This window comes from Puma concolor, chromosome B2 (genome assembly GCF_028749965.1).
Source record: "Puma concolor isolate L17-30 chromosome B2, mPumCon1.1.hap2, whole genome shotgun sequence".
Taxonomy (NCBI): domain Eukaryota; kingdom Metazoa; phylum Chordata; class Mammalia; order Carnivora; family Felidae; genus Puma; species Puma concolor.
In genome coordinates, this window is record NC_141671.1 from 57104657 (window position 1) to 57128137 (window position 23481).

A 23481-nucleotide genomic window follows, 5' to 3' on the forward strand; every position below is an offset into this window, starting at 1 on the left:
GTGTCTGTGTGTGTGTGTGTGTGTGTGTGTGTGTGTGTGTGTGTGTGTGTCCTTGTCTAGTTTGGTGTCAGAGTAATGCTGGCCTCAAAAATTGGATTTAGAGGCACTGTTTTCTCCTCAATTTTTTGGAAGAATTTGAGAAAGATAAATATTAAATCTTTGAATGTTGGGTAGAATTCATCAGTGCAACTGTCTGATCTTGGGACTTTTGTTTGTTGAGAAATTTTTGATCAGATTTTATCTCTTTGTTAGAAATTGGCCTACTCATATTTTTTGTTACTTCATGGTTCAGTCTGGGAGGATTGTGTGTTTCTAGGAATTTATCTATTTGTCTGATTTGTTGGCATATAATTGTAGTAGTTTCTTATGATTCTTTGTATTTCTGTGATAAAGTTGTAACTTTCACATCTGATTTTATTTGAGTCCTCTCTATTTTTACTGGTGAGTGTATCTAAAAGTTTGTCACTTTTGTTTATCTTTTCCAAAAACCATATCTCACACCAGTAACAGGCTAGAGGAAAGTTCCAAAATGGTGCCTGCCAGTGCCAGCATTAGCAAGTTAGCATGAGATCACAAAAATGGTATATGCTAGTGTCTCTGTCCCAGAGAGAGTTCCAACAAGCTCCTGCTTCCTCAGCAGACACCCCAAGATTAGTAAGTAGTTGTCCTTCACACATGGTCCAAGTGCTTATCCAGTTTGCATTTTTATGCTAAGTCCTGGGATGAGTCAGTCTATGTGTGAGCCCTTTAAGAGTGGGTTCTCCATTTCCTACAGTTCTATTGCTTTCTTGGACAACTGCCTGTAGGTTTTGGGGGGCTCATCTGTCCTGAACAAAATCTAGGGGTGGGAGTGCTTGACGTGGAGCACAGACCTTCACTTCTCAAGGAAAATGTCTGCATTTTTGAGATCTCTCCTAATCGTGGATTGTTATGCCTGGAGTGCGATTTTTCCTGGCAAGACTGTGTCTCTGCCTCTCCTATCCATTTTGACACCACCCTTTTGTCCTTTGTTGTGGAGGCATCAGTCATCCAGGTTTCAGATATTTTTCTGAGTAAATTATTCCATATTTTCCACATCCATATTCGTGATAAATCTGTTGTGTTCACAGGAGACTGTGAGCTCAGGATCTTCCTACACTGTCATCTTGAACCCCTCCTAGGAAACAATTCTCATTTTTTCTTGACTCTAGAATTAACACTTTCTTTTTGATCAACATTGCCTGGTCTGTCATTACTACTGTCCATATTGTCCTTATTATCCAATCTGGTCTCCCATTTCCATTCTCTCTTAAATACGTCTCCATAATATTTATCTTTTAAATCTTGAAAATAGCTTCCATGAATTCCACAGGGGCAGTGACCGATGTGACACAAATTCCTAGAATCATGCCTAGCATATATTTGACGTTCAAAAATATTTGTTGAATTGTATTTAAACAAACCTTCTGGGGGCGCGTGGGTGGCGCAGTCGGTTAAGCGGCCGACTTCAGCCAGGTCACGATCTCGCGGTCCGTGAGTTCGAGCCCCGCGTCGGGCTCTGGGCTGATGGCTCAGAGCCTGGAGCCTGTTTCCGATTCTGTGTCTCCCTCTCTCTCTGACCCTCCCCTGTTCATGCTCTGTCTCTCTCTGTCCCAAAAATAAATAAACGTTGAAAAAAAAAATTTTAAACAAACCTTCTGCCTTGCATTGATTAGACCATTGATATTACTTATTTATACTCTTCAGCTAAAAATTATATACTTTATTTAACAGATTCTGATTTTTGAGCTACTTTTCTCCCTGGATTCTTTTTTTTTTGTACCAAATTCTTCAATAGTCACGAGTCTTTTAAAGTTGTTGCCATCTCTAAAAGTATTTGCAGGTCAGTGTTGGCATATGTTTGTTATGTACCTGTGTACAAATGTAGGATTAACATTCAGTAAATGTTCTGAATATAATATAAAATTTTTATTTGATCCTCTACAAATTTCCTTATACTAATAAGAATCAGATGAAGTTAGGAGGTAAAGATTTTTTGCCTTGGAGACTAAACCTGTATCCTTAGGAATCACATATCTTTTTTTTTTTTTTTTAATTTTTTTTTTTTCAACGTTTATTTATTTTTGGGACAGAGAGAGACAGAGCATGAACAGGGGAGGGGCAGAGAGAGGGAGACATAGAATCGGAAACAGGCTCCAGGCTCTGAGCCATCAGCCCAGAGCCTGACGCGGGGCTCGAACTCAAGGACCGCGAGATCGAGACCTGGCTAAAGCCGGACGCTTAACCAACTGCGCTACCCAGGCGCCCCAAGAATCACATATCTTTAATAACACAAATAACCTTAGGAATGTTGCTAAGCCTTCATGTTAATGACTAAACTTGGAATTGCAAAAGCAATTATTGTGATTTAATGTCAGTTAATGGGGAAGAAGTAAATCATCAAGTTGAAACCAAGGTGGTGATAGAAACAAGAGAAGAATGCAGGGCATTTAACAAATAATAAAAACTAAATAGAATGGGTTTGGAGAATTCAGATCCCTGACATCAAATGAGACCAGAAATAATTAGTGACAAATTGTTTCTTAAGATAGAAAGGAGATGATCACATCCTGACCCTAGATTCATAAAGTGAACATTTGATTATTTGTATTATGAAGAGTAAGAAGATACTTGTATTAGGGTTTGTGGAAAATCAAACTCAAATAATTATCCACTCTTCTTTTTATCTGTCTTTCAGTTTATGCCAATCAATTAGCAATAGTAAAGTGGCCCTGGTTTCAGCAACAACAATAATAAACTGTGTTATTACAATGTTATTCTTATTAATTATGTTATTATAATTAATGTTATAATTACATAATAAAAATTATTAGTTCTGTTCTAAGAACAAGTAATAATTTTAATTATTTTCTAAGTCATAGGTCTGTATTATCTATTACAACTTACCAGATAAGGAGAAATACTTAATGTTAGATGATTATAAATTTCTCCAAATATAATCAGAATATGATCCTAGTACTACAGCAATACAGGAAACATTTTGTGGGATCCAAGGAATTTAACAAAAATCCCCTACCCCTGGACAAGCAGAGCAAGACTAACTCCATTTTGTGCTACACCCACCATCTCATGTATAACCCCCACATGACCTGGTTATTGCTTAAGACACCTCCCCACCCTAGTCAAGCCGCTGAGCACACCCTTACTGGAAACCGGCTCAAATAGGAATGTGGAACCCCTAACCGCCAAAGAATGTAAACCCCACCTTTTGCCCGCCAAACTTGTGCGCCAATTCTTAAACCCTGCCTTTTGCCCGCCAAACTTGCACGCCAATTCTGACCAGAGTGATAGGCTAGTTCAAACAGTTACTATAGGGTAAATTGTAATTCAATTGGCCACCTGCGTGTGGACTGGCATGACTATGCAACTTTCTGTGTGTGTTACAATCTCATTGGCCACTTGCCCCTATAAAACTGCTACACCTTTTAACCTAGGGGTCCAAGTCCCTGCTCCGCTGTGTCAGGTATACTTGGGCCCAAGCTCGAGCTTGCAAATAAACCCTCGTGCGTTTGCATCGGTATCAGCTCCTTGGTGGTCTCTTGGATTTGAAATCGGGGGCATTACAATTTCTGAGCAAATAATAATTACATAAATACATGTGGCTTTGTGCTTAGTGCTATCAGTTGCCACACTATTATGAGAGAGAAAAGAGAATTAACTGGTTTTGAAGAGAGTAATTTGAGGAACCTCTTGACAACATTTTAACAACCACCACAACAATGAAGACATGATACCCAGGTGTGGACTCTGTTTCCTTCTCTGCATTGAATTTTATTTTTTTGTTCCCTTACTGATCATTATCTTGCCTTTGGATGTTGTTGCTATACAAGCTGAACTGCTGTCATCAGCCAGGCAAAATGTAGCTGCCATTCCCCACCTTGTCTATAGGTCTTGCCAACTACCAACGGTACTTTTGTTGACTGGTGGGTTTTTACTTAATGCATCATTTTCCCTACATATTCACTTGTATAAAAGACTGTGACCAAATTACCACTTTTTATCATATTATAACATGCATTTCAGGGACACATTCTTAGGTTTATAATCTTTCAAAATTTTACAAAATTTTTTTCAATGCATGAAAGTTTTAGATATTCTATCTCCTAGATTGAAAAATGCCCTGCTTTTCTTTTCTTTTCTATTTTCCTTTTATTTGCTTTCCTGTATGATTGTTAATATTAAGCAATCAGTGACATTTTCCCATGTCAGAGCTAGGATTATAGTTTTTGAGGAAGAGAAGGCAAAGATGGAAAGAATTTACTTTTTACTCTTCGCTTTTACTACAAAGATGGAAAGAATTTACTTTTCCTCCATAGTCACATTCTTGAGAGGTTTCCTACACAGGTTTCTAATCTCAAACCATAAATGATAATTGCCCCATTTTGAGAATCACTACTGTCACCAAGACATACATCCAATCTGATGCAGGAAAGAAATAACCTGGAATTATGCATTTTTTCCTATGTTGAATTGTTTTAATATATTCTATTCTTTACTAATGTACAATATAATGTAGTCTATGTTGTAGTCTATTCTATCTTTATATATATATGTGCATATATATATGTATGTATAATGCTTTTTCTTTAAATGATACAAATTTCTAATAATGATCATTAAAGGCATATTCCAGGTATGACAAATACTTTTCAAATTCTGTCAGCTCTGTTAATATTATAGTGATGTTTAGCATACTGCACTGAGAAAGATTCTGAGGCCATGACCAGGCTTGGTCGAAATGAATATTGTGATCTCTTAATTCTGTCAACAACTAACTCTTGAGCTGGTAACAAAGTAATCTCTTTGTTACCTGTGACACAAATCTAATTTCCTGTTTGTGTGGAAACCCATCCTTTCATCTTTTCTATGAAAGAATGGGGGCACCTGGGTAGCTTGATCAGTTGAGCTTCCAACTTTGGCTCAGGTCATGGTCTCACGGGTCATGAGTTCAAGCCCCACGTTGGGCTCAATGCTGTCAGTGCAGAGCCTGCTTGGAATTTTCTCTTTCCCTCTCTCACTGCCCCTCTCCTGCTCTGGTGTGTTCTTTCTCTCTCTTTCTCTCAAAATAAATAAACATCAATAAAAACCCCAAAAAACAAAACATGAATGAATGAACTCACATTCAATGAGCAGAATTTGCTGAAACTTCATAAATTCTAATTATGAGACAATGTACTATGTTTCAATCACAAGTTGATTATTAAGCACAAGTAAAACTTCCTAATTCAACTTATTTGAAGGTGATTTAACTGATTTAGGAAAATGAAATACAGCATCATTATTTTAAGGAAATCTGATGACTAGGGTTGGAAAAAGGGAAGTTGAATTCAAGGATAACAGGGGGTCTCATTCGCAAACTACAATGTAAATGTTGTCCCCTAGCATTGGGCAAGGCACAACCATACGTGGCAGTCTTAGTGCCTGAACATAAAAGAAAGTACTACTACTACTACTACTAATAATAATAATAAGGACAATATTTGTTTACCCCTTTATACACTATAAGGGAAGAGAAGGGCATTAACATTATTGAAACATACATTAGTTTAGGATTTTATATGCTTTTTGTCACTATTTGTCAATCAATTTAATTTGCTTAATCTGCATTTGTAAGAAAAATTAGCAATAGATGAAAAATTTAATAGAGTATCTGCTCAAAGTATTAGAGACTTAAAATTAGGAAAATGCAATTTATTGATGTTTTATTGACCTGCCTCTCAACTTGCTTTGATAAGACTAGTAACTAGATGGAAATCAACAAGTTAGAAATATTCTCCCAAGGTAATAATAATTATTTTGCCTTTTAACAATTCATTTAAAGTACTAAAACTCTGTTGCTTTACAACATCTTACAACATGCAGACATTTCATGAGAGTTGTATGTTCCCAAGTCAGCAGTCTTGGACAATTACAACCTCTGGATATAGGGCACACTGGGTAAATGTTGGGGTGGGGGGTACCTGGGTGGCTCAGTCAGTTGAGTGTTTGACTCTTGATTTTGGCTCAGGTCATGATCTCAGGGTCGTGCGATCGAGCCTTGCGTCAGGCTCTGCATGAGCGTGGAATCTGCTTGAGATTCTCTCTCCCTCTCTCTCTGCCCCTCCTCTGCTCATTCCCTCTCTCTCTCTCTCTCTCTCTCTCTCAAAATAAAAAAAAAGAAAAGAAATGTTGGGGTGGGGGAGGAATATAAAAACTCTGACCATGGAAAGACACTCCATTTCATAGAGGAATCAGATGGCAGTGGGACTCGAGTATCTTAGTCTACATTAGCTTTCTAGGTAGTTCTAGCATGCCTCTGACTGGCTATAATTCTTCACCTCCTATATTGGTAAATTTTAATGTCCTGATATGTTAGCATTTCTGTAGACTTTAATATCAATGTCAAAAGAAACTTGGATCACCAAGTAATTTTTTATAGTAACAAAAGAACTGGTTGTTCATATTTGCCTCCTCTGGTTATGGTGAAGGATGAAGTAGACAGTCGCCATCCTTTGCCTGGTGCTAAGGCAAACAAGGCAAATGGGAAAAATTTATCAAGTAGAAGGACTTTCACTGATTGTAAAATCTGTTAATACAACATTGAGAGATATCAGAAGAGTTATTTATTTAAAAAAAATTTTTTTAATGTTTATTTTTGAGAGATAGACACAGAGCATGAGTTGGGGAGGGGCAGAGAGAGAGGGAGACACAGAATCTGAAGCAGGTTCCAGGCTCTGAGCTGTCAGCACAGGGCCCGACGCGGGGCTCAAATTCACGGACCGTGAGATCATGACCTGAGCCGAAGCTGGACGCTTAACCCACTGAGTCACCCAGGAGCCCCAGGTTATTTATTTTTTAAAAGCTTATTCATTCCATCATTTATTCACCCATTCACCCTTATAAAAATATTTATGTATTAAAATTGTTTTTTTATTGCCAAGTAGTATTCTATTATATATATAAACCACATCTTCTTTATCCATTCGTCAGTTGATAGACATTTAGGCTCTTTTCATACTTTGGCTATTGTTGTTATGCTAAATGAAATAAGTCAGTCAGAGAAAGACAGATACCATATATTTTCACTCATAGGTGGATCTTGAGAAACTTAACAGAAGACCATGGGGGAGTGGAAGGGGGAAAAAAGTTACAGAGAGGGAGGGAGGCAAACCATAAAAGACCCCTGGATACTGAGAATAAACTGAATGTTGATGGGGGGTGGGGAAGAGGGGAAAGTGGGTGATGGGCATTGAGGAGGGCACTTGTTGGGGTGAGCACTGGGTGTTGTATGAAAACCAATTTGTGAATAAATTACATTAAAAAATATAAAATAAAATAAAAATTTAAGTTTATTCATTTGTTTTTGAAAATACAGAGACAGCACAAGTGGGGGGGGCAGAGAGAGGGAGAGAGAGAATCACACTGTCAGCACAGAGACCAATGTGGGGCTTGAACTCACGAACCTTGAGATCATGACCTGAGCAGAAACCAAGATGCTTAGCCCACTGAGCCACCCAGGCACCTCTAAAAAATATTTATTTACTTTCCACATGCCTGGCATTGTTCAAAATAAGAGAATAAAGCAGTGAAACGAGACAATATCTGCCCTAATGACATTTATATTTTAGCAGGAAAACCAATAATAAACAAATAAGTAATATATATGTGTGTGTGTGTGTGTGTGTGTATATAATATATGTATTATATATATGTATAATAGTTTATAAGAGCTATGAGGAAAATAAGTAGGCAAAGAGAGCTAAAACATAACAAAACAGTGAATTTCACTGTTAAGTCAGGCAGCCAGTGGTATTGTGAACAAAATATAATAGGACTGTCCAAATGTAGGGAGGTTACTTTGGACCGTGTGGTCAGGAAAGAATTTCCTGCATTGCTAACTTGTGAGCTGAGATCTGAATGACAGGCGTGTCAGTATTCTGGAGAAGAATCTTGAAAGGCCTTAGTGAGGAGTGACCCTGGAGAGCCTGGAATACAGGATGAACAGAAGCCAGCATATCTGGAGCACAGAAAGTGAGCAGCTGGACAGGCAGAGATAAAATCCCAGAGACAGGCAGGAACAGGTCACGCTAGCCAATGTGAGATTTTTGGTCTTCATCTGGATGTGTACAGAGAGAGAATCTTAATTGTGAGGTACTATTCCCCCAACCTGACCTAAATAGCTATTTATATCTGCATCACTGCTGGTGCCTATTAATCAGCCATTCCATCAGTCAGACTCTCAAACAAATAATTGTTGTGCCATGCACAATGCTGAATGATGGGAATACAAGACAGACACTACCAGCCCTGCCCTCATGGAGTATATATTTCAGTGGATAAGTTACAAATGAAATGATTACAGGTATCACAAGGTTGAAAAGGTAAGTGAGATGTAATACTGGCTTTTATAGTAAAATAGGGTTATAACCTAGTCTACAACTTAGGACCTATATATATGTAGCAATGAAATAGCATTTCATCTTACATATTTCATCAAATTTCTACATATAACTTCAAATTTCTACATGTAAGTTCAAAAAGTTATCCCAAGATTCTACCTAGTACAATACAACAGATTGAAAACATCCATTTATATAGTGCTTGATAATTTTCTGTCCTTTCATATGCATTACCCTATTTAATATTCATAAAAACTGTGATAGAGGTCAATCACTTAAAATTATCTTTTTTTAATTTTTTATTTTTTTATTATTTTTTTTAATGTTTATTTATTTTTGAGAGAGACAGAGACAGAGACAGAGCTTGAGCGGGGTAGGGGCAGAGAGAGAGGGAGACACAGAATCCTAAGCAGGCTCCAGGCTCTGAGCTGTCAGCATAGATCCCGATGCAGGTCTCAAACCCACGGATGGTGAGATCATGACCTGAGCTGAAGTTGGACGCCCAACCGACTGAGCCACCCAGGTGCCCCTATCTTCTTTTTAAAGATGAATAAGCTGAAGCTATGAGAATTTAAATTATCTGTCTATAGGCATGAAATGAGTTAGTAATATCGGTAGTCTTAGCCTTTTCCTACACCACCTATATCACTAGAGGTCTGATCTGAGCTAAATATAGGAAAGTCGTGTACCCTACAGCTAGGCATTTAGTTTGGAGGCAAATGGAAGAGGAAATATAGCATCCTTATGATTATGAAATATGGGATCTGTTTAGGAAGGTGTTTTGATAAGCACCAGATAATAAATTGTGCAGAAATGCTGTGTGCATATACAGTTAGGGAACAATCAGAGTGGTATGGGATTATTCTATAACCTTGTCTTGAAAGAAATTTTTAAACTGAGCATATAAATACATTATGTGGTTAGATATTGATGTTTTTACATTCTGAAATTCTGTTTTTCTTCTTCTCTTTTCCCATTCTCAAAATCACTGCCAATCAATGGATCTTACCCACCATTTCCTCTGAATTTATTGCTTACTTTAGAAATCTACAGTGTTCCTTCATTGAACAGATTAATCTTAGCTACTGTCTTCTTCCTCTGCCAAAGACTTCTGCCCAGGCACTCCAGAAAACTTTACTCAGCATTCTCTTCCAATTATCCTATTCCCAGCTCTAAGCCTGATGCCAAGATTTCTATTTGAATGACCTCTTCCTAGAATGCTAAATTGTCAACCTTTATAAAAGCTTCATTCATTTAACCTTCCTCTATTTCTTAGAAAATCAGTAGAGAATTCTATCCAATGTGCAACCCTGAATTTGCTGCCTTACTAAATGAATGCTCTCTGGTGCTCTCATAGAGCACAATGAGTTTATTTTCCCAATTTTTGTTTGAGGTCAACAAATGTCTGGCTCTATTAATATTGATTATTTGACATGGTGTTTTATAATGAGTCAGCACCTGGCAGAATGTCAGATAAGAATGCATGTGATATTTTCAAATAACATCATTGTCTTGTTACAAATATTACATATTTAATCTCTCCTGTCCCATTACACCTGCTTTCTCTATTAATTAAAAATTGCCAAGAATACATGTCAACTACCAAGTGATTAAGACACAAGAGAAAAGTATACAACTTCAATTATATATATATATAATTATGTTAATTGTCTTATTCTTCATAACCATGAACTGGTGTATGGCATGTGATATACTGAGGACACTGTCAAACTATCATTATGTGATGACAACATGCCAGGTCCTACGCTAAGCATTTGTTCTATTCTATTTTGTTTTTTTACCTTCTTATCAACTCAACAAATAATTAGTTTGCAGTATGACTTTCTGTCTAGAAAGTCAGTGAATATCAAAGGCACATTTTAAAAAGCTTATGAGAAACAATTTTGGGAAAAAGGAAAGACACTTACAGGAACCAGGAATTTTTTAATCTCTTCCAGTGCATGACTCATTCGTGAATAAGCTTCCCCAGGTGGAGCAAACACTTCAATTAATACATGAAGTTCATCACTCAAGTGGGCATACTTGGCTTCCCCACTCTTCCTTAATTCTTCTTCCTGTGAAAGAGGTTATTTTTAGAAATACAAATCCACCCATTTTGCACTGATTTAACATTTACTTAGAATATGACAAAAGGGAATAATCTAAGCAAATTTTCTGTAAGTAGAAACCCTCTGAGAAATAAAAATCTGGTACATTTAAAGATTTTAAAATCATTTTTGAGTGTTTGAATGATTTTTTTTAAAAAAGCTGGCATAATTATCATCTACAATAGGTTTTAATCAGCTAAATGAAAATGCTAAGCCCCTGAAAAGAAGTTACAGAAATGCCATTAATTTTTCAGTGTACAACACTCAGTTGTGGAAGAAAAGGGTTATTTTTGTGTGTGACGAATAAAATTTTCAGAAAATAAACTAAAGATTATAACTGTTCTTTGAGAAAACCAGAACTTTCTAGCCAGTTTTTGAGAAGTGGTGAAAAGGTTACTTGCTCGCCATTAAAGTGTGGAAAACCAAGGTTTATATCCCAGGCTATGTCCCCACTGGCCCAGATTGTCATCTAGCTTCATACTCACATCTTCTCAATCGTTTGCTGCTGCATTTTGGTCAATAGGAGTATATTAAAAGGATGGTGGTTAAGTATTATGTTGGCATTGATTCTGCATGAGCTATGTATCCTCAGCTTAACCAACAACATATTTCTATTAGATCAGATTTTTTCTAGTACTGTACCCAAGCGATTATTGTATCCCGATTAATACAGCACAGGTGCAGAGCAAATCAGCACACAATTCCATATACTTTGCTAACGTGTGCCGGGTATTTGATGTGTATCATCTCTAATCTCACAATAACCTTACACATTATTCACAATTCAGATTAGGAAGCTGAGTTTAACATTTTTTATTTATTTTTGGGACAGAGAGAGACAGAGCATGAACGGGGGAGGGGCAGAGAGAGAGGGAGACGCAGAATCGGAAACAGGCTCCAGGCTCCGAGCCATCAGCCCAGAGCCCGACGCGGGGCTCGAACTCACGAACCGCGAGATCGTGACCTGGCCGAAGTCGGACGCTTAACCGACTGCGCCACCCAGGCGCCCCAGTAAGCTGAGTTTAAAAGACGTTAAGCAGCTTCAGCAAACTTGGGATTCAAACCTGGCACCTTTTGCAACCAGATTTGTATTTTTCTAGGGTTTCAAGGAAGCAGAATTTCGGTTAAAATGTGAACATAAATAATATTAATTATGTTTTACTTTTCTTGACTCCTATCCCCAATAAACTTGTAGTTGTTTCACTAAATATCTAATGATAAAAACTAACAGGTAATTTTTAGCTTTACTTGGGGATTAATTAGAAAAGTAACATGGACAGACCTAAACTGGATAAATAAAGGCAAATTTGCTATTGATTTCCAATAAGTAACTGTATGACCCATGTTCATGTGCTTATCTGACTAGGAACTAACATCATTTCAGGGCTCCTGGGTGGCTCAGTTGGTGAAGCGCCCAGCTCTCGATTTCAGCTCAGGTCATGATCTCACCATTCGTAAGATCGAGTCCCAAGTCAGGCTCTGTGCTGACAGTGTGGAACCTGCTTGGGATTCTCTCTCTCCCTCCCTCTCTCTGCTGCTACTCCACTCATGCTCTCACTCTTTCACAGTAAATAAAATACATTAAAAAAATCTTAAAAAAAAAAAAAGAAACTTCCATCATTTCAATACAGGGAAGCTCATGAAAGAGATGGGACAGTGTGCCTGCTTTTCTGTCCAGCCCCACCCACTCAAATCTAACAGTAACACCTTTCAGCCTAATAATCTACTCTCCAAGTGTCCCTGAGCACACTTTTTTTTTAAGGTTTATTTTTGAGAGAGAGAGAGAGAATGAGCGGGGAAGGGACAGAGAGACAGGGAGACGGAGAATCCGAAGCAGGCTCTAGGCTCTGAGCTGTCAGCACAGAGCCTGATGGGGGCTCGAATTCACAAACTGTGAGATCATGACCTGAGCCTAGTGCGACGCCTAACCCACTGAGCCACCCAGGAACCCCTCCTAAGCACACTTCCTATCTCTAACTAGGAGTTTTTACTTAAAGGGGTTTTCTTAGTGCCCATTTCTCAGTTTAGGGAGAAGTAGCGATTGCCTGAACAACTACACACTCATGGGATATAGTACACATTTCTTTCCTCTTTGGATTCTGCTGGGAGGTAAGCTGCTCATTATCTCTGGGGTCAGCTTCATTTGTACCTAGGTGTTGAGGTGGTTAAATCAGAGGATTCTTCATACTGCCCCTTTCTCCATACTTCCTAAGCTGATTTCCCACTGGGTATTAAGGACTACTTGTTAGCCACATTTAATACTAAGAGGTGTGGCATTCGTATATGAATTATAATACTCATTTAAAAATTTTTAATGTTTATTTATTTTTGAGAGACATGGAGTGCGAGTAGTGGAAGGGCAGAAAGAGGGAGACACAGAATCTGAAGCAGACTCCAGGCTCTGAGCTGTCGGCACAGCTCAGAGATCATGACCTGAGCAGAAGTTAGACGCCTAACTGACTAAGCCACCCAGGCACCCCAAAAATTATGATACTTATTTTCAAGGTTTTCAAATAAAGTGAGCCTAACTAGGTATCTCTGCAGTTGAGCCATTAGGCTGATGTTCACGAACAAAATGTAACATACTATTAAAAAGCACATTTGCCTCTCACCTCCTCAATCACCCTTTATACAAGCAGATGAGGAAGCTGAGGTCCTTAGATATTAAGCAACTTCCTGGAGGTCAAGCATTAGGTTTCCAGGCAGGATCCAGTAAGGTAGGTGTTAGCAATGATAAAGACTTTAAAGGAGAAAAGTTAACACAGCAAAACCTATTGTGAGCTACTACTGGTTATTTTCAAAACTAAGCTTCCTATCTTCCAGGTGTGTTATATTTGAACTTATGTATTAGGGTAACTTTTTTTGCTTAAAGTTTATTTATTTACTCTGAGAGAGAGAGAGAGAGAGAGAGAGAGAGAGAGAGAGTGAGAGAGTGAGACAGTGAGAGAGAGAGAGAGAGAGAGAGAGAGAGAGAGAGAGAAAGAGAGAGAGAGAGAACAGGAGAGGGGCAGAGAGAGAGGGAAAGAGAGAATCCCGGACAGTCCCCACACTGTCAGCACAGAGCTTGATCCCACAAACTGTGACATTATGACCTGAGCTAAGATCAAGAGTTGGATACTCAACGGACTGAGCCAAGGGTAACTTTTGATAGAGCAGAATTCCCCAAGCTTTAGTTTCTTTATCTGTGAGACTTATATAATAATAGTGAGGTCATAGGATTTTGTGACTTTTGAGAAAATTGAAGAACATTTGTACACTAAAAATGCTACACCAATTTATTTTAATAATGAATATTGTTTCTTATATTTTAAGTAGCATTTGAAATAATGTCTGACTGTTCCAACAGAGACCAAAGTAAACGTGACTTACACATGAAGAACAGTTCTTTCTTTCTCAAGTAAGAGTCTAAGCTATAAGCAGCTAGAGGAATAGATGGTTCATCTCTTCACTCATCCAGAGATCCTGGTTCCTCCTCTCTGAACTCAAGCAGCCCCTAAGATGTTGCTCTCCTGTGTGCTGATGAAGAAGGCTGCCTATAATCACTTCTAAATTCCACTCCAGGGAAAAGAGAAAGAAAATGCAGACAGCAAAAATCTTATTCTCAAGGACATTTGCCAGACGTTTCATACGTCATTTCTGGTCACATTTCTTTGGGAAAAGTGTACTTACACCGTGGCCCTGGATGCTATGGAAGCTATAATTGTGGTTTCAGGCTGAGTAGCCTTGAGACTAAAATGTGAGGGTTCCATTTATGATGGAAATAAGTGAGAATGGATACTGGATGACAACTAGCTGTCTCTGCATTCAGTCCTCATTCAGGGCTAGTTAAAATAATACTTATTTATTTAATCTAATCTTGGTGAATAGCTAGCCAATGTCTTCCAGAATGCTTAAATTTTATTTTCAAAAACAATACTATACCTCCAGTTGGATTTATAACATAAACCTCCAAGTTTCATTTGAATGTGGGCAGACATCACAGCCATCCTGAATAACACAAGTGTCTAGAGACCAGGGAGTGCATTTACAGTAATTTAATACAATCTCTTGAAGTATTTCTTAAACAAGAGTTCCAAATATATTTTGAAAAAAAGAAAAGTTTACCTTTGCAGTAAATTCATTATCTTATAAGTTGATTGTGAATGGGGCAGTGAGTAGTATTTTCATGTTTCTGCCCGATATCTTTTCCATGTTTTATAACAAAGAGCATTGTACCCTAGCAGGTTACACTAGATAGAACAGGGAACAAATAGCAAGAGGTGTAAAAAAAATACTATATATGTATATAAATAAAAAATTTAAAAAATTAAGAAATTAAAAATATTAGAAAAATCTTGAGTGTAAATTGACATATGCTATTCCGAAGTTAACGTTACAGAAGAGTGAATCTACATCTAATAAAAGCAAAGAAAAGGGCACAGGGAATAAATTAAAAGAATGCAAGATGCACACACTGGAAGGTGAATTGGCTTGATGTGATTCAGATTTCTGCTTAAAAGACTGTGCACTCAGTTGATATTATTTAATCTTCTATGAAAAAGGTACATTTATTCCATTGAGGACATTTACTTTAACCACTGACCTTCAGAACATGGTTTGTGATGTTCAGCTATTACAAAGGTATCATGAGCTAATTATTTCAACTACAATTATTAGTTGCTAAACATAAGAAATTCAAAACAAAGTCATTACAAATATCAAATCTAGTTTTATATATCCCCAAACATTCTATTCCCATGTTATACCCTAAGGTAAAATATAAGTAAAACATAATCAGTTTTCACCAGTTATTTTATAGAGAATAGCATGGCACGAAATAGAGTCTAATTTGAATTGCATTCATGTGTTTAATTGTTAAAAGGATTTTTAAGGAAACTTTCTCTTAGGAATTATCAATTGTGTTTTATCTTCCACAAAAGAATGCTTTTGACTGGGAAATAATTTGACAATTAGAAAATTTTCCTCTTAATTCAAAACAGCATGTTCACTGAAGAAAACTTGAAAAAATCCCCAAAGTACAAATATTTTAAAAGATATCAACAACCACACAATTTAAGATAGACTATTAGTATTTTCAGTGTTTCCTCAAGTATCTCTATACAAGAATAGTAATGGAATTGAAGTCATAATTTTAATATTGCTTCTTAGGTCACGGGTATGCAAAGTACCTTCCATAGATTATCTAATTCTGTACGTACAACTTTACTTTATGCTACATAACATTATTTGCTTCATTTTACTGATGAGGGGACTGATAGAAATATGTCCAGAGTTACACAGACTATAAATCATGGGGTTGGATTAGAATCCAGGTAATTTCATATCAAAGGTCAAGTTCCTAATCACTACAGGTATGTACTGGTATAGGTATGTTCAATGTAAGTAAACACTTTATACATCCAGATATTCCCATGGATATGTCTGTATAATTTTGGGAATATCATGGCCAGTGGTCTCCAGCAATTTCCTGGTATTAAGTCCCATGTCCAGGGTATCCTACGGAAGATTACAGGTCCTTATACACTAAGCACATCTGCCATGAATTTCTTCTTCCCTCTCCCAAAAGGTGTTGATTCCTTAGTAGCTGTATGTATGTAATGGGTAAATCCATTATTTTCAAGGTTCTCAGTACTCAGCCCCTGCTTTATGAATGACTTACCTAAAAATTGCTAGTGATCCTGCACCAACCACACTGTTTATAACTAACCCTCTGTTTGCAACCATCAGTTCCAAACAAGGCATTCACCCAAAGTTTTTAAGATTGAGCTCATATTAGTTCATACAACTTCTCATGGATATTCATATTGTATTCCTAAGACAAATGTACTTCATGAAGCATCATTCTCTATTTTCCTGCATAGCTTGTCCAATAGCAGGGGCAGGGTGGTTAGGACCCTCTGTACCCACATTATTGTCTGGAATAAGGGCTTAAGTCAGCTTACAAGTGGATATATCATGTTGGCTAATGAAAAATTCCCCCAAATAGGACACAGAATCAGATGTCCCCTTGTGTTGTGGTCCTAAGTCCAGCCACTTGATCCCTGGATTTGCCAACTGTCAATTTTATCTATCTATCTGTCTATCTATCTATCTATCTATCTATCTATTTATGTATTTTTTATTTATTTTTGAGTTATTTATTTATTTATTTTGAGAAAGTGAGGGCATGAATAGGGGAGGGGCAGAGAGAGACAGAGAGAGAGAAAGAGAGAGAGAGAGAATCCTAAGCAGACTCCATGCTGTGAGAGCAGAGCCCAATGCACTCACATTGGGTGCCCTGCGAATTGTCAATTTTAATGTAAAACTTAAAATTTCTTAAAATAATCTAAAATATCCACTCTTAAAATTATTTATGGGTGGCAAAGACTTCATTTGAAATAGCAGAGGGGTACAAAGCAAAGAGGTCACATTGATAATCTCATTATGGAAAACTCAAAAAATCCTCATTGTCACAAGTTCCTTTCCTGCTTCATTACACAGTTCTAATTTTTTCTTTACTGTCTCTAATGTTTGCATTATTCTTTCTTCCCACGTGGAATTTCCTAGGAAATTTCAAATTATTTTCACCCCTATTAACCAGAGTAATTTAGTTAGTGACTGCTAATTTCCAACTGTACATGTCCAACTTATTATGGAGCTCAATGACATAAAGGGCATATCAGTTAATTGACCCTACTCTCTTTAGAAGTCACCGTGGTGATCACCATATGCTACTTGGAATGACCCTTTGGAATCTCTCTTTCTTTCTCTCTCTCTCTTTCTCTCTCTCTTGCGCGCGCACACACACACACACACACACACACACACACACACACGAGACTCTAGTGAAAGAAAATGTTTCCATTTTGTTAAACTAAGAAGTATTCACCTACTTTGGGCAATTTAAAAAATATGTTATAAATTGCTCACAACATGAAGTAGACCATGTAATCCTCCGCTATGCTACTCCAGAATTTGGGTTATTTTGTCCCTCTGGTATCTCCTGAAAGGCATCCCATTACCAACAGCACCAGCAGAGAGAACACCTGAGTAACTGAGTTGATGTACTATCCATCATTTTTTAAACTATGTGTTCATCTAGATGTATATATGTGGTATCACATATATGTTATATATATGTTATATTGTTTCTCTTAAATATTTAGTCACATTTGAAGTAGTCTTTAGTCTCAACCACATAACTGACTCAACAGATTTGCCAAATATTTATTCCCCCATAAAATAGTGAAGCTAATGTCTATAATAATCTGCCTGCTTTCCAAGTTTTATAAACCATGAATCAGTGGTATTTGTTCCCAAACTTGTTTATACCTGCTGTATTTGTCATTGTTATTGTAATTTACATTTTTATACTTCCTTTCTACTTTTAAAAAATTATCGAATAACTTTCAAATCAAAAACACGTAGGTAAAGAGAGATTTTACCGTTTTATAAATGCTTTCATAGTTACGTGAACTTATTTATGATTTTTGTAAAATATTTTGTTCCTAGATCAATTACAGCATCTTCATTATATTTCACAATTTATCTTTATATATATCTGTTTCATCATTTTCTCATCTCCCAAATTATCCTTCATATATAAGTGTATCTGATAGAACCTGAGGAAGATACTCAATAAATTCTCATTGAATGAATTACTTAAGGGTGAAAATCATGCTGAATTTTTCTTCTGTCATCAAACCATATCTTTACTGCTCAGGCTAAGGTTTTCTTTAAGTGCTCAACCATTTATTGTCCTGAGACCTTGGAATGTAGTAATCTATCTTTACTAACATGACTATTTTCGGCTTAGGAGAACTATCTCCAAATGATTATTACATTCAATGTCTCCTATTAATGAACAATGTATAGATCATATATGTATACTCAATGATAATTTATTTTGTAAGCAAATGATTTTGCAATTGCAGTTTATACCACATCAAGTATTTGTTCTGTTATTACAAGCACATAGTCTGGGTAAGTAAATAAAATAGAAGTTTATAACTCAAAAGAGTATTGTGGTGTTAGTCACAAACAAGTTAGAATAAGCAAACTTATTTACAACAGCCCCTCCTATCTAGTCCCTCCTATGGCTTGCTACCTTACTGTATAATGGGATTGGCAATTAGGTTGGTTTTTACTAGGCTACTCCAATTTCAGGAGAATCAAATAGCTGTATAAGTACAGTGCTTACTCTTTGCTCTCTAAGGAATGAAGCTTAGAAAGTTTTAGAGTCCATAGAGAAGATTCCAATGATAAAAACTTTACAGTAATATTTTATTGACAATTGCTTCCATCTTAGAGACTGAAATACATTTTTGTATTGTTTTCTATGTATAAGAACAAATATTTCAAAAATACTATGAACAAATACCAAGCACTGTTTTTCTGTAGACACTTTTATGTAGCCCTAGGTCCAAGAAAGCACATGGGACCAAGACTTAGAAGGTGTTGAGTATAACATCTCTTCTAGCCATGGCTCCTCCACCAACTGCAAATTTTAGCAGGTATTTTGCTCTTGTGGCTTCCTTCATATGTAAAAGAAGAGAAAGTTACTAGAGAAAAAAATTTCAAATTGTGCTCTATGCAGCTCTGAGGGTTGACCACCTTGGTGCAAAATGATTCTCCTCTATGCCATTCAACCATGTCAACCAAATTTAGACCTGTTTATATATAAAAGTTCTGGGTAAGAGAATATTCCACAAGCTCACTAAACAGAAGACAATAGACAACATTAGATATGATGATGTCTAAGGTTTCTCATAGTTTTAAAGTTTCATGACTCACCATGTGACTTTCCTTCACAGCTATCCTCATTCTGCTACTTAAGACATTAGTAGTAGAAAATACTACTTTCCAAATAGAGTATCTTCTAAGATACACTACTAGGAAAATTCAAAACGGAAACAATTCATGTTACTCTTTCAGTATCTACAATGAAGCTGCTCCTGTGTATTTTATACACATTATGTCATTTAATCCTCATAGAACCCCTTGAGGTAGGTAATGGAAGCAGCAGAATGTAATGAAAAGTTAAAAAAAAAAAAGAATTTTGGAGTCAGAATGACCTAAATTTAAACTAACGGCTCTGATATTTATTATCTGTAGTATAATAGAAAAGTACTAAATTTTTTTTGAGATTTAGTTTCTTCATCTACAAAACAAGTAAACTCAAGGTCTCTCATGTACAGTGTCGGGCATACTAAAAACCCTCAGAAAAAGTTAAAGGTTTTCTCTCAGAGGAGCTAAGAAACTTGGTTGCAATTATTCAATATGTAAGAGATTCGAATTTAGTCTGCCTGACTATAAAGTGCACTCTTATGTTAATGGTTGTTTTTTTATGAGCATTAAATTCACTTGAAAGAATATAATTATAAAAGTTTCAAATTAACTGTTGCCTCGATGTAAGGAAGAGTGCATCCGTTCAATGCTGGTTTACTTATTATTAAGTTAATTTAAATGTATAACTTTAAGAGAATGTATATTTGAAAATTACTCTAGGCCAAAGAGCTCACGTGTTTTAGAAAGATAAGGAAAAATTAACTTCACCACATGTAATTCCTTGAATTTTAACTTTCAAATGAACCACAAATGTATTGTCTACAGTATGTCACATGGACCATATAACATTGAAAGGCCACATATCATGATACTTAACAGCTCATGATGGCCGGGGTTAAAATCCCAGCTCTTCCAATTAATGGTGCAAAACTTGGGCAAGTGACCTTACTAATTCAGCCTTTGAATTCCTCACCTGTAAAATGATGATAGTAATAACATAGTAGGCACTAATTAAATATGACTATTGCTAAATACTATTATGCTAAATACCCAGGATTCAAAACAATATTCAAACATATATAAATCGAAAGAGTTAGTGTATCCAAAAATCCCAATTATTCTTTCAGAAGTAGTTCTGTCAGTGACAGGAATTTTTAAAAAGTTGAAAACATATAATATAGAGTACATTCAAGTTTTACACTGGGGTTTTTACATTAGCAATTATTTTTGTCATATTTTATCCTCAGAGTTATAATTTACTAGAGTGCTTTTTGCAGGCTTTTTCTTAATGCTCCAGGGAACTTTCTTTTAACATAAATCTTCAGGAATAAATAAGTCTATTGTCTGCACAGCTTTCACCATCAAGAAGTTCACATAAACACACATTTATTATTTATACCGTGGTCTGAATGGGATTTGTCTGAATTGTCAATTTAAAAGCAATTTTAAATACACATATGTGGAAATTCTTTTATGCTACTACAAATTAGTTGTCCAAAATTTATCCACACAAAGGGTTTTTGTACAAATGGAGGTACATAAATACATGATAGAGAAGCAATGGTTTGATCCTCAAGCACACCCCTCAGGCTTTTATTGCCTTCATTTACAAATTCCGGCCCTCTTGAATTGATAGTGGCAAGAACTATTACAGATTACAGCTATCCATACTCCAAACTGTCAACAACGGGAAAGGAATCTGTTCTCTGTTAACACCATCTAGATTCATGAAGAGTGAAGAACCAGAAACATTGATGGACCCAAGGATGGTATTTTTTTCAAGTAGGTCAGGATTTTAAAAGGACAGAAGTGGATAGTGCCAGAATATATCCTATGCTTGAGTTTGGTAGTTGAGGGTTTATTAGAGAGAATGAATCTCAAATCAGGACAATCGAATCATACATTCTATGTTACAACAGGAATGGTCTAGCTTCTCAAACTATGAAAGTGTGCTATTTGAAACAGTGAAAAGAGTGTCTAGACACAATAAAAGACCTACTTCACTATTCAAGGAAAATAAAGCAATCAAGCTTGACCAAATGGAACCTATAAGGTTAACAGGTTGTCCTGAATTAACACAAGAAAGAGTGGCTTGTGTCTCTGTATTTTATTTGAAAGTCATTTGCTAATGGGGAATCTGGATGGCTCAGTGGGTCAAGCGTCCAACTCTTGATTTCTGCTCAGGTCATGATCTCACAGTTCATGGGACTGAACCCCACATTGGGCTCTGAACTGACAGCGTGGAGCCCGCTTGGGATTCTCTCTTTCCCTCTCTCTCTCTCCACCCCTCCGCTGCTGTCTCTCTCTCTCTCTCTTTCAAAATAAATAAAAATTTTTAAAAATTAAAAAAAATCATTTGCTTAGTAATTAAGGTACTCACAAACATTTGTTTTGTGGGAATAGAACAATCTGGGAATACAATTACGTAAATATGCTTCTTTAGACTCTTTTCCAAATTCAACTGGATATAAATGGGCTCCATTCAGGTTCAGAGGAATTGTTCAGGGGATGTGAAAGCACTTGTAGAACAGTGTTGGAGCCCAGTGGTGAGACAGAAAGAGGGAATGGATCCTCGGAAGTGTCTGTACTCAGAGATCTGAGCACTTTGAGGACATGGCAGAGTACTGGTTCTGCTTGACCTCAGAAGCTGAGAAGAAACCAAAAAGTAGGCTAGGCATGCCTTGCCTTTGAGGCCAAGAGAAACCAGGAAAACCAGGGACCAGAAGCCCACTAGGGTGGAAATCCCTCTGTCTTCCACTCAGTATTTAAAGGACTTCATCACTAATCAATTTCAACAACCCTATCTAAGCTGACAAATAAAAGTAGCATACAATACTAGCACCCATAGTCAAGAAAATCAAGCAGAACATCTCAACATATGCTATTTGAACATAAGCCAATTGACTTGCAGGAAGAGAAACATGAACACTTGAATAAACACATTTTAGGAAGCAGTGAAGGAGAAAAAAATGCAGACACAAAAATTGTATGGTTTTAAAAAATGTGACTTCTAAGGTAAGAACAAATACAAATTAAAAGGAAGAGGCTTTTAAGAGGCTTACTTCGCCCTGTTGGTAATTGATTTCCTTCCCTCCTTTTTCTCAAAGCACTTACTTTAGAAAACTTGTAATTGTAGGTAGGTCTTCCTCTCTTTGAAATGTACATAAATCCTTTTGAAGCTAGATAGGCCTATTGTTAACTTTATTACCTAGAAATATACATCTCAAGGCCTTGGAAGCCATTTCTTTGAAACATAAACATCATGATAGATAACATTCCTACTTCCTAGTTTCTGTGGGAGGCAGAAGCCTAACTTTGGTAGGTCCTTGCTCCAAGGTGCCAAACAACCTCTCATCATAAAAATATAGTAAGTCTGTTGTTCCCTGGGATGAAGCCAATTGGCTAACACTAATCACCCCAATAACCAGGTAAAAGGATGAATTCTGCGACAAATGGTGCTGTCAAGTCTTCTTATTGAGGATGAGTTACTGTTTATGTTGCGAACAAGTATGTAATGGGTTGTATCTGCCTGGATGCATAAAAGAGTGAGATTCCTTTCTATGTTTGCAAGCTCTTAGGGAATTGCCTGTGATGCCCATCACATTCTGGCTTAATGCTTATTCAATAATAAAAGTGTTTTCTTTACTACTTTTGCGGAAAGGATTTCTGGGCTGGGAAATTTTGTTTTAATTACATTTCCCCAATGAAGAAGTGAAAACAGCTAGTGAATCGGGTAAGGGGATCTCAGCAAAGCCATCTTTACCCTGATAGATATTGCCAGAATTGCTTCCAAGCCTCGTGATGCTGAAAGGGCAAGTCGTCACTGCCAACCAATAACAGAAAAGCAAATACTAATGAGTCCAAGCTGGCAGGGAGCAATAGGCCAGATGCCTGGTTCTGAAAGAAAATTTAGAGGTGGCATATCAATTTTGGGAAGGACATCTTGCACAACCAGACACGTTTGTAGAGGACACAACAAGGAGATGCCAAAACAGCTTTGACCGAGCGTGCTGGAGTGACTAGAGACAGAGAAGAGAAAACAAGAACCACAGCAGAAAGGCCACAAAAGCTGCTGAAGAAGTTCCCGCGGAGTTGTAGAGACGCTGCCCACTGGAAATGCAATGGCAGCAGACAGATCAATTTGGCCTTTGAAGATATGATATGGAAGACTTTACTTTGAACAAATGCAT

The 23481-nt window shown here is 36.9% G+C and overlaps 1 protein-coding gene across 12 annotated transcripts in view; it reads right to left on the minus strand.

The window, feature by feature from the left end:
* Window positions 1–23481, minus strand: part of KHDRBS2 (KH RNA binding domain containing, signal transduction associated 2) — a 628062-nt gene that overhangs the window by 307927 nt on the left and 296654 nt on the right. For all 12 annotated transcript variants that reach the window (XR_015251309.1, XR_015251308.1, XR_015251306.1 and 9 more), the window contains exon 4: window positions 10346–10492. Coding sequence is in view for 5 of the 12 variants with exons in the window: in XM_086707154.1 (XP_086563280.1) it covers window positions 10346–10492 (147 nt within the window). In the remaining 7 variants the exon portion in view is untranslated. The remainder of the gene's footprint in view (window positions 1–10345; window positions 10493–23481) is intronic.